Source organism: Palaemon carinicauda, chromosome 40 (assembly GCF_036898095.1).
Source record: "Palaemon carinicauda isolate YSFRI2023 chromosome 40, ASM3689809v2, whole genome shotgun sequence".
Classification (NCBI taxonomy): domain Eukaryota; kingdom Metazoa; phylum Arthropoda; class Malacostraca; order Decapoda; family Palaemonidae; genus Palaemon; species Palaemon carinicauda.
Genome location: NC_090764.1, coordinates 68,029,480 through 68,044,620, shown reverse-complemented (window position 1 = coordinate 68,044,620; position 15,141 = coordinate 68,029,480). Strand labels below are relative to the sequence as shown.

At 36.2% G+C, this 15,141-nt stretch overlaps 1 protein-coding gene across 1 annotated transcript; it reads left to right on the top strand.

The window, feature by feature from the left end:
• The first annotated feature begins 2,250 nt into the window (after positions 1 to 2,250).
• Positions 2,251 to 13,902, top strand: LOC137632062 (venom carboxylesterase-6-like). The gene is made up of 11 exons (XM_068364038.1): positions 2,251 to 2,535; positions 3,561 to 3,701; positions 5,482 to 5,629; positions 6,193 to 6,378; positions 6,755 to 6,948; positions 7,662 to 7,812; positions 9,228 to 9,406; positions 9,641 to 9,800; positions 11,376 to 11,502; positions 12,859 to 12,973; positions 13,634 to 13,902. Exons 1-11 carry the CDS (start codon positions 2,251 to 2,253, stop codon positions 13,877 to 13,879), a joined length of 1,932 nt encoding a protein of 643 aa, XP_068220139.1. The 3' UTR covers positions 13,880 to 13,902.
• The last annotated feature ends 1,239 nt before the right edge of the window (positions 13,903 to 15,141 follow it).

The following is a 15,141-nucleotide window of genomic DNA, read 5'->3' as shown; positions in this document are numbered from 1 at the left end:
TATATATATATATATATATGTGTGTGTATATATAAATATATATATATATATATAAATATATATATATATATATATACACAGTATATATATATATATATATATATATATATATATATATATATATATATATATATATATATGTATATATATACATATATATATACACAAACAATGCGATTATACAATAGGTTGTTATTGTTAATCTTATAATTATTGCATTCATTATCATGAGAAAGCTCCAAGGTACCCCGTTAATTATAAAAGCAGAATGGCATAAGCTCAAGGTTCCCTATTAGGGAAAGAACACAAATTGTTGAAAAGATCAAGAGATAAAGAATAGACTATATTAAATAGTAAAAAAAAAAAATTCAAAATCAGGTTAGATAATCTAAATATAAATTAATTAAAACTGGACAACAGAAACACAATGGAATATCTCCAAACGGTATAATTAACAAATACTTGAAATCGCTCACTTCAAGGTCAACTGGGATCAAATTAAAACCTTGTATTACAACAGAGCTTTTTCCTGTGACTATAAACAACAGTATTGATGGAAATCTTGAGTTTATGTTTAGATAGACTTATTTTATGGAGTGGGCAGTTAAGACCGCCATGAATCATTTTTCATTTCATCTTTTATAGCATCGCGTGCTACCTGTAGTTTTTCTTTCCTCACATACATTATATATGTGTATATATATATATATATATATATATATATATATATATATATATATATATATATATATATGTGTGTGTGTGTGTGTGTGTGTGTGTGAAAGGTGTTTGCGTGTACCTGTATATATGTATATTACGTAAATGTAATATACATATATATATATATATATATATATATATATATATATATATATATATATATATATATGTATATATATATAAACACACATATGTTGGTTTTTGTAACCAGACGTTCCAACAATTACAGTCATCAACACTGGAAACAAATTTTACCAAAGATCATTCAAGTAAAAGTTAAAAAGTCTTGAATAAAATATTTCATGAAAATATTATATTTAAACATAATTACACATCTCATTACACATGCCATTACATGTTCTCGTAATTGAAGTTTTTTGGGTCGATTTGATTAATAAATCTAAGCCCTGGAGTCGGGGAGTCTATTCATACCCAAAGTCCAACTGGGGAACAAGAGATTAGTTAAAAAGCATCATTTGGGTTCATTTTTAATCTTCACCACTTCAAAATGTCTTATCTAATCTCAAGGTCAAGAGAGATTGCTTTCTTTCATTTGCACAATGGGAGAAGATAAGACTTGTTCACTGTTTCAAAGACTACCACTCATCATTATTATTATTAATATTATTATTATTATATTATTATTATTATTATTATTATTATTATTATTATTATTATTATTATTATTATCACCATCATCATTGTTACTATCTTTATCATTATTATTATTATTATTATTATTATTACTTGCTAAGCTATAACCCTAGTTAGAAAAGCAGGATGCTATAAGCACACACACACTTTATTTATAACTAAAAAACCTATAGGCCACTCAAAGAATCCAGGCGAAATAAGCCCCATCACTTGATGACGTCATAGCCAATCACGTTGCCTCCCACGTTAGCAGCAGTCGCAATACATCCCCTTACAAATCTAAAACTATACTAACTTACAATGTGTTGTGACTCCTGTTAAGGCAGGAGGCAACATGATTGGCTATGACGTCACCGAGGGGTGTGGCTTATTTTGCCTTTGCCAAGAATCTCTCCGGTGACTATAGTAATGTTAGCCCCGAAATAGCCTTTTGTTATCTTCCCAAAAAAACATGTAAGAACTGAAATAGTCGCAGCAAAGATCATTGTTCTAACTACTATGTTCAGCTATTTTACTTGAGTGAACAATGACCGAATTTACATTCTCAATTCTACTCAAACATGGAATTAATTTAGATTCCAAACTGAAACTATTATTCCCCCAGAATCTTTGTTTTCCCAATCAATTTTGTAGATATGTCCAAAACTTCTAATGTATTAAGAATAACATTGAGGCTTCAAAATGGTATAGATTTTTCTCTAGACAAGAGATTGTGCCATAAAATCAATAGGGTTTGAAATGAAAACACCAATGCAATGAAAATTCATTTTTGCTTGTACACAATTTATGTTATATTTTTAAATAAAATCCAGTGTTAAAGAGATAGAAAAAAAGGCAACAAGGTTTTTAATTCTATTTTTCTTTCCAGCCAAAAAAATGAGACTATTGCCACTAGGACTTTTGGTGCTGTTGCTGTCGGTGTCAAAATCTGTCGGAGAAGAGGAGAGTGAATTGTCAACCCAAAATGATGATATACCCCCAATGGAGGAGGGGGAGGCTGAGGGGGAAGTGGTGGAGATCCCTAGACCCCAACCAGACAGGGTAAACACGGCCAGCGGACCCATCGCTGGAATGGAAGAGCAGTCAACCAAGGGGAAGACCTTCTATTCCTTCTATTCCATTCCATTCGCCGAACCTCCAGTTGGTGATCTCAGGTTCAAAGTAAGAGGTGTCAGGGGCAGTACTTCGACTTGTGTCCAAGACATCTCCTACTCTGCCTACCAGCCAGGAACCCTTGTACCCGGTGCACGAGGACTGCCATGATATTTCTGGTCTGCTCTTTATGCGAAAACAGAAGAAAATAATCCGAGAATGATGAGTGCAGGAGGTTGTGTTAGTTAACGAGTGGCAAAAACCTGTTGAACTAAATAATTACTTAGCTGATGAAAGCTACGCCTACTTACTTGTCCACATGACCAACGAGTGTACCACATGTACTGCTTGCCAGAGATGAGGAGCAATGAAATAATTTTAAATTGTGAAAGAAGTACTCTAAACTGGAACAAACATTAGTTTAACTATATGTTTAAAGTAACACCAATTTACTCGCTCAAAAAGCTAATGTATAAAGGTTAAAGGTGTCCGATTTCAGTTCAACTTTCATCGGAATAGATGCTCACCAAGACGTCAGGCAAGCAACCCCAAGCCCCGAATGTAGTGCCTACCCACAGCATTGGCCTCCCCAGTAAACAGCTTAAACTCACGGCCCCAGGTGGGGATCGATCTGCTGTGATGCAAATGCTAGACCAAACACGTTACCACTGTACTAGACAAGAGACTATGTACCACAGAATGTACAGCTTGTCAGAACAGAGAGTTACGAGATAATTCTAAATGTCGAGAAAAACAAGCAAAGACCAGTTAAAGTACGTGATTGATTAGATCATTGAAACAATACAAAAACACACATTGATTGGCTGTGGTTGATGGAGTAACCAAAAGGTTCCTGGCTTGTGGGAAGAGCGGCCAAGGAACGCGAGATTCCTGGGACACAAGTCGTAAACCTTTGTTCAGCAAAAGATCCAAAATACAACTAAATCCTTCCACATCTCCACAAATTCTACCCTACTTATTTGCAATTACAAAACATTTCTAGATTCAATCATGATATAACAGCAAATGATTATAAAACCCACTAATCCATTCATTGGTGCTCATTGTTCCTTTCCTTTTCTTCTCTCTGCAAGATGCCGACTAAAGTGAAAAACTGGGAGGAAGTTCGCGACTGCACCCAAAAACCCCCAGTGTGTCTCCAGTACGAGTTTCCTGAGGGTAACGAACTCTTTGGCCAAGAAGATTGCCTCTACCTCAATATCTTCACACCTAAGGTTGAGATTGTTATTTTTACCTCCGACAACAAAGTTGGGAGGAGGTTAAGTTTTCACCCTTATTTGTATGTTTGTCCGTTTGTCTGTTTGTTTGTTTGTGAACAACTTCCTGGCCACAGTTTTACCCATAGAGTAATGAAACATTTAGGGATTATTTGTTAGGATGAGGCGTGAAAGCGATGCAATTTTGAATGTTTTAGGTCAAAGGTCAAAGTCAAGCAAAAGGTTGACCGAATTAACCCTGACCTTAACACAAAGTTTGCACATGGTTATCACACAGACTTACAAATACGCATGCAGTCTAAATTGATTCTGAAAAAGGCAAGCTGGTTTCGATAAATAAGCTGCCATGGCGGAGGTCAGCATACTCACAGTGCTTGTCTAATTATTATCATTATAATATGGCAAACATTGAAAAGACAATTTATCTCTGGATGAATTTAAGTAATACAAGGCTACAATAAATGACACTGGGTGGAGAAGATTGTTTATGAATTAATATTGTGGGAAACAATCTGGGAAAGCCCCGTGCTCTGATCTCCAGAACCCAAACACCAGAGGATAGAGCTATACACTCGCACAGGTCACAGACACGACAACCGCAAGAACTATGGTTACCAAACCATACACACTTTAAAGTCCACATTAATATTCATACACCACTCCAGGGCGTAGAATAGTAAATCCTAATAAAGTAGTTGGACAAATGACATTAACAATGCAAATGACAAAATGTGTTAGGGCGAGCACTACTGTAAAGGTTAAGGGTTCCAATGACTACTGGGAAGTCATATTGTAGAACTTTAAAATAATAGATTGATTCAAATAGCTTTACTTTATCACAAACATAGTAATCACTTTAGTCAGATCGCCTCACACAAGAAAAAATTAAAACAAGACTTCGGCTTGCGTTACATGAACACTTAAAACATGTATGAAAACACGATGTGTAAGTTAAATATGGGAGATGTTAACCTAAGAATAACGTTTATTTCCATAAATTACAAGATGAATATTTCATTTGACTGACACATAAAAGCACGATTATCTACATGAAAATGGGAAGCAATAGCTAACTTATTCTGTAGGTAAATATGAAATTGAAAAATTTTTAAAATGTATGATTGGATCAAGAATATGCGAGATGACAAACATAAATCCTCTGGCATACATCACAAATAATCTAAGACAGGATTTTCCTAACTAAACGTAACGAAATGTGGCAAAGTTTGCACTAAAATGGTTGCATATACTCGTCATATCTAAGGCAGTGATGCCAGTGTTCGAAGAGCAGATGTGTGTAAAGATGATCAGGTTGTGAAGAATGTCCAGTTATACTATGTGTTCACAGCCATGACCAATTGGTTGTTTGCAGCAAACTTTATCAGACCTCATGTAAGATGAGGTAAGTGGAGTAGTTGCAGTCCTCTAATAGTTCCACAACTGATGTACTATGATAGGATCCTTGTAATCCGTGTAAGTTGAAAGCTATGCAGGGTCTTATTATTAATATTATGTGAGGGCAATGTATAAGTCATATGCAAGTCCTACATGTGTTTGTACAATACGATAGGTGTTTTAGGGCTGTCTTACTGGTCCTAGAGTCAGACAAGTGGTTGGGAGATTCCAAATTTGTAAATAGAATAAAGTACAAATATACAGTACAAATACATGAATGAAGTCATTAGTACAGAGACTATTTGTGTATTGAAGATAATGAATGCGCTATGATATTATAAATAGGTAAAAAATTCATATTGTAATTATTACTATTTTACAGCCACATGAAGAGAATGCCCGGTTGCCAATCATGGTCTTCATCCACGGTGGTGCATTCTTCACGGGAAGCAGCATCGAGTATGCACCTCACGTTATGATGAACCACGAAATAGTCTTTGTCACGATACAGTACCGTTTGGGATTGTTGGGTAAGGCCTTTCTCCTTTCCTTTCATCCAAACCCAACTCGCTCAAGCTATACTGTGACCCAATCACTATCGTTTGGACGTCTAAAGTCCGACAAAACTTTAAGGCAAAATGGCAGTGACCAACTGAGTTGTTAAGGTTATTTACTTTAACTTTAAAGGGTGCTTTTTTGCTCCTATACTGTAAGGAACCCTACTCACTACAGCACCTCCAGTCATTTTATCATGTGCATTCTAAGGCATTCAGCATTTCACACCATATATTGCACATTTATTGCCAAATGCACACTATAGAAGCACTTAGAGAACAAGAAATTCTTCAGCTTCCTCATGAAAGCCTTAATATCTTTAGTCTTTCCAATGTTTAGTGGGAGCTTATTGGATAGTCTTGGGGCTGTATATCTAAAGTCTCTAGAGCCTACGGTAGACATATCAAAGTTCCAATAATATGAAACCATCTGTAACTATTCTCGTGTCAACCCGATATGTTGGCTGCCCAATATGTAGCAAAATTTGCTGGTGATGTATTTGAATAAAATCTATTTGTCTCGTTTACTATTCTCGTAGGTTTCTTATCCACCGAGGACAAAGATGCACCAGGAAACTATGGGCTGAGAGACCAGGCTATGGCCCTTTCATGGGTCCAGACAAATGCGCACTTATTTGGAGGCGACCCAGTGGGTATTACCATCTTTGGTGAAAGTGCTGGGGCTGCATCTGTTCATTTCCAGATCCTCTCTCCTAGGACGGTTGGTGAGTAACCTGGCTTTGTGACATCAAATCAGTTGCCAACTTTGGAGTTGATCAGGCTGATTCTTCTGTTATCAGTACCAAATGCTAGCTTAATTGTAAAAAAATTTTATTGGTTCTCAATCACAACAGTTTATATTGTCATCTGATATCAAAATTTCTCCTTGTTCTTTTGCATTTTCATTCATGTTATATTCATCTATTAGCTTTTCTTGGAACTCTAATAACTTTTTTTTTTTTCTTGAGACATGGTTTTGGTGTTCTAAGTTATATTTTTTTTGTATTCCTTTTCTGTTACCAACAGAAGCCAATTCAAGTTAGATTTGTTCTTCCCTCCTTTTCTGTTATAAAGCAAAGAACCCTTTTTTTTTCTTCTTAGGTTTGTTCCAAAAGGCCATTCTCATGTCTGGCTCAGCCCTAGGACCGTATGCTATAGGAGGAGCCTTCAAAGAAGTAGCCCAGTACACTGCCAAAATGTTCAACTGCTCGACAGAGGATGGAAGCAATGCAATGATTGATTGTCTGCAGAAGGTCCCAGCGTTGGATCTAGTTCCCGTGCAACGGCACTTCAATGTAAGATGATGACTTATTTTAACTATTCTGATTTGAATCTCATCTTAATCTGATAAGAAAATTTGTTTTTATTAGACCCAGTGCTGAGGCAGGTGAGATCTTCAATGTGTAACTGGAGGAAAATATACTCCATAGCATATTTCTTCCAATAAAATGTTTCTGAAATTTTGCACAATCAGTGACAATTATAGGCAAAATTTCAATAAACATAAGCACTTATATTTTACTTAATGTTTTGTGGTATTAAGTTACCTTTTCTGTCACATTAGACACCACAAGGTTAAACTTTAACAGAAATGTTACTTGAAAGAGAGACTGCTGTGAATGGCCTATTCGTAACACTTGCAAACTTGTTAAAAGGAGTGTTATATTTGGGTGGGAGAAACTATTTCTCAATTCCATTTGGGAATCGTAACCATAAACGAAATTTTCTGGTAATGGTAAAGAAATGACTTGGCAACTTGACAGTCCAGCAGTAGTAACCTTGGTGCTGTTCATCGTCTTTACTTTAAAACTATGTTGTTATCACTTAACTACTAATCAATCTGCCATTTATTAACTACCATTCATCTGTCATACCAATATCTGGTAACACTTATAAAATGTTTAGAGCAGCACCTGTGTTTGTTTACAAGACGATCACACATTTGGAGGACCCTAGTTTTTGCTATACCATTTTGTTAACATCAATAAACCCATCTCTTACCAAACAGATCTGGTTTATGAACCCCTTCCTCTTGGTCCCACGAATTGATGGGGACTTCCTGCCGTCAGAACCAGAAATCCTCATGAAAAACGGACGTCACAAGAGGATTAACCTCATGTCAGGGGTCACCACTCATGAAGGAGGCGCCTACTCCATACGTAAGGATCTTTTTCTTCATTTAATATTGGTTTCCTTTGTCCTTGTACCACTACTGGCTGCAGAATTGCAAGAACCCATGCTTGGCCAGAGGGGACAAGCAATCTGCAAAAATCTTACTTAATTCACTTTACTTTAAGGCGGTGCTTTTCTGAATCCTATACAGCAGGGGAACCGTACTCTCTACAGGATCTTTGCATTCATTTTATCACACTGCATATTGCCCATTTATTGTCAAATCCACACCATCGAAGCACTTAGAGAACAAGAAAGTCCCCAGTTTCCTCTTGAAAGCCTTAATAATATCTTCACCTTCTGGATGGCTAGTGGGAGCTTATTGTATAGTCTTGGGGCCACATATTTAAAGGTCCTACAGCCTACAGTAGACATATATCTAGGTTCCGATGATTTGAAACCATCTATAACTTTTTTTGTGTCAATAAGATTCATTAGCTTCACCATATGTAGCAATTCTCTAAGACATTTTGGACGTCCAGTTCTGATAACAACAACAATCTTACAACTGGAATAAAATGGCTCCATATGGGTGAATGGAGAAGACAAGTGAGTATCTGATCAGCATCACTGACACTGGCTATCCGGTCCAGCAATGGTGCCGAAAAGGCCATTCAGGCACCAAGGTGCAGTTGCAGTATTAAGTAATAATTAAGACCCTTCCACACTAGTGACAAATGCACAGCGGGCAGACACTGTTATCAATTTTGTTGTATGGGTGACGATCACAAGTGTAGATAACGTCATAGAAGAGGAAACCACGGGCAAGCCACCGAAGTGCCCGTGCCTGTCGTTGAGGTGCTGGATGGGTGCCTGACTATTGTCCAACGCGACTCTGCGCTCTGCCCGGTGTCTGGCCCCTATCATACATTCGCCTGCTTGTGCCTACTGACTGACTTGGACGGTTTGATCTGGAAACACTGTTTCAAAGCAAAAGAATTACGGCCAAATCAGAGTCCTCGCCCTGCATTTGCCCTCAGTGTGGAAGGGCCTTTAGAAAAGGTTGGAAAGCAAGTTGGAAGAAGGGAAGAGGTGCAGATATACAAAAGCTATAAAAGTGAGTTCAGGGATTAATGACAAGATAAAACCCCTTTTGTTATACCTACAGACCAACACATGAGATACATGGAGAACAGTCCCCTCATGGGGCTGACCGACCTTGTATACTAGAGGTACTGCTTAATAAAAAAATCACAATATATTAACCCAAAACATTTATTGCAATTTTTATTTCTTATTTATTTTACTATCTATATATGTACACTACTGTTATTTTCTTTAACCTCCCAAATTTACAAAGGTAATCTATTAAAACCTAGCCATTTTTTGTCTCTCCCTGTAAATAATAGACACTAGAGTGTGATCAACAAGTCAAAAATAATGATATACCTAAATTCTACAGCAATCTTCGCCAACGAAGACTACAGATCGGCTCTCAAGTTGAACTTCGCCGAGATCGGCCCAGTGGCTCTGGCGTTCTCCGATACTGAGGTATCTCCCCTGAATCAGACCATCAGGATATTTGACCGCTACCTTCAAAGCACGGACATCGACCCTCACAGAATTGATAATGTGACACAGGTATGTTTTGCCGACCATAATGTAGTATCAGCATAAGTCTGTGATCAAACATTCTCTTAAAGTAATGGGACTTCTCGCTGCTCTATCTCTGTCTCAACATTTATTCCAGGATTTTTACCATTCTCTTTACGGCAAATTTTTAACAGTGTACAACAACAGACTTAAAACAATCGCCTTCATATTAGTTCGATAAACATCATGACTATTCAATATTTTTTTTCTTGAGCAAAACAGATGTTCTCGGACCGTTACTTCAACATCGCCCACGACATCACATCCAAAATGCATTCCAAAAACGTCCATCGTTGGGGCAAGAAAGTCTTCACTTACGAGTTCAGCTACAGAGGTCAAAGGTCAATTAACGACGCCTATGGGCTCGATCTTGGAAAGAATTGTAAGTCTGGACCTTGGATTTTATTGGGTGGTCTTTATTCTTTGATTGAAGATAACGTCTGCCTCAGTGGAGTTAATCTTATAAAGACACATTTTCAGTTGATCTCATTTTCTTCTCAACATTACTGCACTTTGCCAGAGAATGTATAGGTAGTCATGCGTAAATTTATCAATTCTTTTACTTCAAAAGATTACATATGAACATAGGTTTATCTACTCAACTCCCGGCCCCTTAAAACAACGTAGAAAGGCAGATCGCCAAACCTAGGAAGGCCCCTAGGCTTAGTACATAAATCAATGCCCATATGACCTCTTTAGAAGTGAAAGATTTAATAAATTTACTGATTAATATCCATACCCTCTCGAAGAATCATCATAGCACAGTTACTGGCAAATTTTAGAGCTGTTTAGAAGAAGAAAATCAGACCAATAGAGACTTTTATTATGGTAGGAGACCCACTTAAGCAAGGTTGATACAAGATAGTGGCTGCTTTGGCGTTTAACGTTAATGAGACTGAAAACTGAGTGAATCACAGAGGTTTAATTATGGATTTCAACTGAAAATGGAAAATTTATATTTATTATCTTTTATCAGAATGGCCATCAGTCATATTTTCCTTTTTTTATAATATACCACATAACTTTACCTTTCCAACAAAATAAAATTTTCAATTAAAATTTGAAGAGGGATGTGAATCGTCTTTCTAATACCTCTCCTTACTCATCCGTTATGATCCTAAGTGCTTTAATTACTCAATATAATTACTTTTACAAACCTGAAAATCAATCATGGTTGAATTGATAAAGTTATTACAGGTACAGATTACAAAAACAAACAGACAATTAACTTCATAACAGTCTTATAAACTTTGGGTATCATAGCACAACAAGTATCTACATTTCATCAATTCGTTTCATGAGGAATCCTTTATCTCGAAAATAATCTTTTTTCAAATTATTATTATTATTATTATTATTATTATTATCATTATTATTATTATCATTATTACTTGCTAAGCTACAGCCCTAGTTAGAGAAGCAAGATGCTATAAGCCCAAGGGACAGCAACAGGGAAAATAGTCCAGTGAGGAAAAGAACTAGGGAAAATAGTCCAGTGAGGAAAGGAACTAGGTAAAATAGTCCAGTGAGGAAAGGAACTAAGTAACACCAAATATTTTAAGAACAGTAACAATATAAAAATAAATATTTCCTATATAAACTATAAAAACTTGAACAAGAGGAAGAGAAATGAGATAGAAAAGTGTGCCCAAGTGTACCCTCAAGCAAGAGAACTCTAACCAAGACAGTGGAAGACCATGGTACAGAGGCTATGGCACTACCCAAGACTAGAGAACAATGGTTTGATTTTGGAGTGTCCTAGAAGAGCTGCTGATCATAGCTAAAGAGTCTCTTCTACACTTACCAAGAGGAAAGTAGCCACTGAACAATTACAGTGCAGTAGTTATTCCACTGTGTTGCTAAGAATTTCATCCTTTTATAATTATTAGCAAAGAATATACTGGGTGACCTGCCCTGGCAAGATCCTAATCTGCCTCTCTCATTTATCTTATCTCAGACGTATCACACGGAGACGACATTGCCTATTTCTTCGAAGGTGGGTATTTCGAACCCCTGGAGAAGGAGGACGACCTCAAGATGAGGGATATCATGACCAAACTTTGGGTTAACTTCGCCACATACGGGTACAGAGTTTGAGTAATTCGTTCCCATTCCTCTGAGAGCAATATTATTGGGAGTGCTTGTGTTTGAGTGTTTGTGTTTATGTAAGTATATGCCTAAGAGAGAGAGAGAGAGAGAGAGAGAGAGAGAGAGAGAGAGAGAGAGAGAGAGAGAGAGAGAGAGAGAGAAATGGGTGGTTACATATTGTTTACAAGTCACTGTTTAAATTGCTTTATTATTAAGTAATGTAAATACGGAGAGAGAGAGAGAGAGAGAGAGAGAGAGAGAGAGAGAGAGAGAGAGAGAGAGAGAGAGAGAGAGAGGTGGTTAGATATTGTCTACAAGTCACCCTTCAATTAACTCCATTATATGAATTATGGATATAGTGAACACGATCATGCCTGAAGTTGGTAGAATTACTAGTTGTAAATATTGATTTACATCCAAACAAATTGATTGTTTATAATTACAACGATAAGAAGCTGATGTAAATAGCATACTTTGGTAGTTTCATGTTATCTATAATTTTTGGAAGAGGAATTTTTTGTTCTGTTCACAATAAAAATGCTGAAGTCATTTTATCCAGTAATGAAGATTAAAGTGAAGTACTAATTGGAGAAGTCTATAAAATATTAAAAGCAAATCAGTAAAATCTGTATTTAAAAGCCTTTAAATACATTCTAGAGCCCATAAAACATCTATTTCAAGCCTTTAACTACATTCCAGAGCTTATAACGCATTTATTTTAGTATTTCTGAGCCTTTTGCAACAATTTTATTAAAGTTTTAAAGCTTAAAAGAAATTTTAAACCATCTTACATGCTTATAAAGTCCCTTCCAAACGAGTGGAACATGCACGGCGGCCAGACGCCGTTGCCAATTTTGTTGTATGAGCGACGATCACGAGTGTAAATGACGTCATAGACAAGGAAACAACGGGTAAACTATCGAAGTGCCCATGTCCTTTGTTGGGGCACTGGATGGACGCCTGGTTATCGTCTGACAAAACTGCCCGGCGTCTGGCCCAAATCATAACGGGCAAATACACAGTCAATCATGATTGCATGATATCCTTGTTTGTGCAAGCATATCCTTTGTTCGTGAAAGTGATTGAGTGTTTGCAAACACTCAATCACACCCACTCACAACGCATATGCATGCACAAGGATATTGTACAGTCATGATTGGCAGTGTATTTGGGGCTATACGTTAGTCTGCCTGTGTCTACTGTCAGCATTGGACTGTCTGATCTGGTAACACTGTTTTAAAGCGAGAGACTTACCGACAAATCAGAATGCCCGCCCTGCATTTGCAAAATAGATTTCAAATATTTATCTACTTAACCAAGTGTCGTTTTGTAATGGCTTTACCTCTCCTCAGGGATCCAACACCTGACGATTCCTTAGGCTTCAAGTGGGAACCCGTGAGCAAAGAGAACTACTCCCATTTGAACCTCAATCTCTCACCAGCTATGGAAGAAGACTCCAGAACAGAGGTAGTACTCAAGTACTGTGTTTGTATTAATTATATATTTCTGTGTAAATGAAGTACACTCATATATACACTCACATTTATATCTCCTATAGGAAAAAGAGCAAGTGTCTGGCTGAATATATGTATTTCTTTCTTGTTACGCTGAGCGGCAACCACTTGGAGAGCGCAATCTCTCCCAAATTGCTGAAACATCGAGATGTAGCTTGGAGAGGGGAAGGGGGTGGAAAGGGTTAAATCAATGTATGTGTACATCTATCTAAATATTTAGCAGTCATTTATGATGGGTCACGTACTTTAATATAATATATAAAGCTACTTTATATAACAAGGAGCAATGTGTCTAACACAATATACATATATATATATATATATATATTTATATATATATATGTGTGTGTGTGTGTGTGTGTATATATATATATATATATATATATATATATATATATATATATATATATATCCTTTTTAATAAATTTCTAGTTACATGGCCACTTCAACACCAATCCTTCATTTGGCTCATTTCTGCAATCATCTAAAATTAGATTAACTTCTAAAGGCTAAAATTACGGCCAGTTCTTTTCTCAGACACCCACTACATTGTTTACAACGCTTCCAGAAGGCTATCATCAGAGGACTGAATTCTTCATTTTTATTTTGTCAGATTCGAGAATTCTGGGAAAGCCTCCCACTGAAGCAGAACCTTCTCCTGAACCCAGAAAATGTGGCCAACTATACGATCACTCCACCTGAGGAGAGGAGTGAAACTGGGCCAAGTGAAGGCAAGGCAGCTCCACCTGCCAATAAAGAAGATTCGGATGCTGAATCCAAAGGTGTTCAAGGAGAGGAATCTAAAGAAACCACTGATCAATCAGAAAATGTCATGGATAAGAGAAAAGATGAATTGTAAATACCAATGCACAACAACAATGATACTTTTTTTTAATTTTTATGCTTGTTTCCTTTTTGAAAATAAAACACTATGTGGTGCCAGTGAGTTTCATTTTGTACATCACAAGATTGGAAATTGAATAATGCACATGTTGACACTAGTTTCATGCAAATCAGTGAGAAATTTACCACGATATAGCAAAAGGAAATTTCATACCTTTTCGTTACCTTGATCTTTAACACAAACATTCCAAAATCTAATCAAATTGTCCTTGAATCATGGCTAATCATCCCACCAAATTTCATGATATTCAGTCAAATAGTTTTGAGTAATGCGAATCACAAACAAACAAACAAACATAAATAAATAGATACACTCCTATCAAAATACAACCTTCCGCCGATGGTAATAAAAACCAGTCCATGTCGGATAATAAGATTTGAAGCCAAACGGACTTGAAATTTATGCTCAAGAAAAGAACCACCATTTCATGCAGACAGCTAATTATTATTATTATTATTATTATTATTATTATTATTATTATTATTATTATTATGACTAACATTATTATCATTATCATCTTTATTATGCTCATCATTATTATTATTATCATCAACATCATCGTCATCATTATTACTAACATTATTATTATTATTATTATTATTATTAGTTAAGCTACTACCCTAGTTGTAAAAACAATGTGCTATAAGCCCAAGAGCTCCAACAGGGAAAAATACCCCAGCGAGGAAAGTAAATAAGGAAATGAACTAAAAGAGAAATAATGAACAATCAAAATAAATCATTTCAAGAACAGTGACAACATTAAAATAGATCTCTCATATATAAACTATAAAAAGAGATACACAATGGAGAGGATAAGTAAACTAAATCATGCACGAGATAAATAGAAATAAAAGATTGAAAATGAATAGTGATGATAAAAGATTACCTAAAATAAATAGTGAGAATAAAGATAGGAAGAAAGAACTAGATTGGTTAGTGTATGCGAAACAAGATACGAGTTAATTGTGATCATATCAGTGATAAATGAAAATAAATGAATAAAAATAGAGGTGTAAAGATAATTCTACAAACCATTGAAAATTACCTAAGTTTACTCATGGAGGAATATGGACAATGTTATTAGAGACTAACCATATATACATATGATCAGTGCACAAGAACCCTCTCCACCCAAGCTAGGATCAAGGAGGGCCAGGCAATGGCTGCTGATGACTTAGCAGGCAGACCTGTAGGCTCCCCCCAAACACCCCATCCTT

What these genes read in the sequence shown, in the direction of transcription:
- LOC137632062 (XM_068364038.1), top strand. Translation starts at nt 2,251, where the DNA reads ATGAGACTATTGCCACTAGGACTTTTGGTGCTGTTGCTGTCGGTGTCA. An exon ending in AGGAGGCGCCTACTCCATAC is followed by an intron (nt 7,813 to 9,227) that starts GTAAGGATCTTT and finishes TAAATTCTACAG; the next exon opens with CAATCTTCGCCAACGAAGAC. An exon ending in GAATTGATAATGTGACACAG is followed by an intron (nt 9,407 to 9,640) that starts GTATGTTTTGCC and finishes TGAGCAAAACAG; the next exon opens with ATGTTCTCGGACCGTTACTT.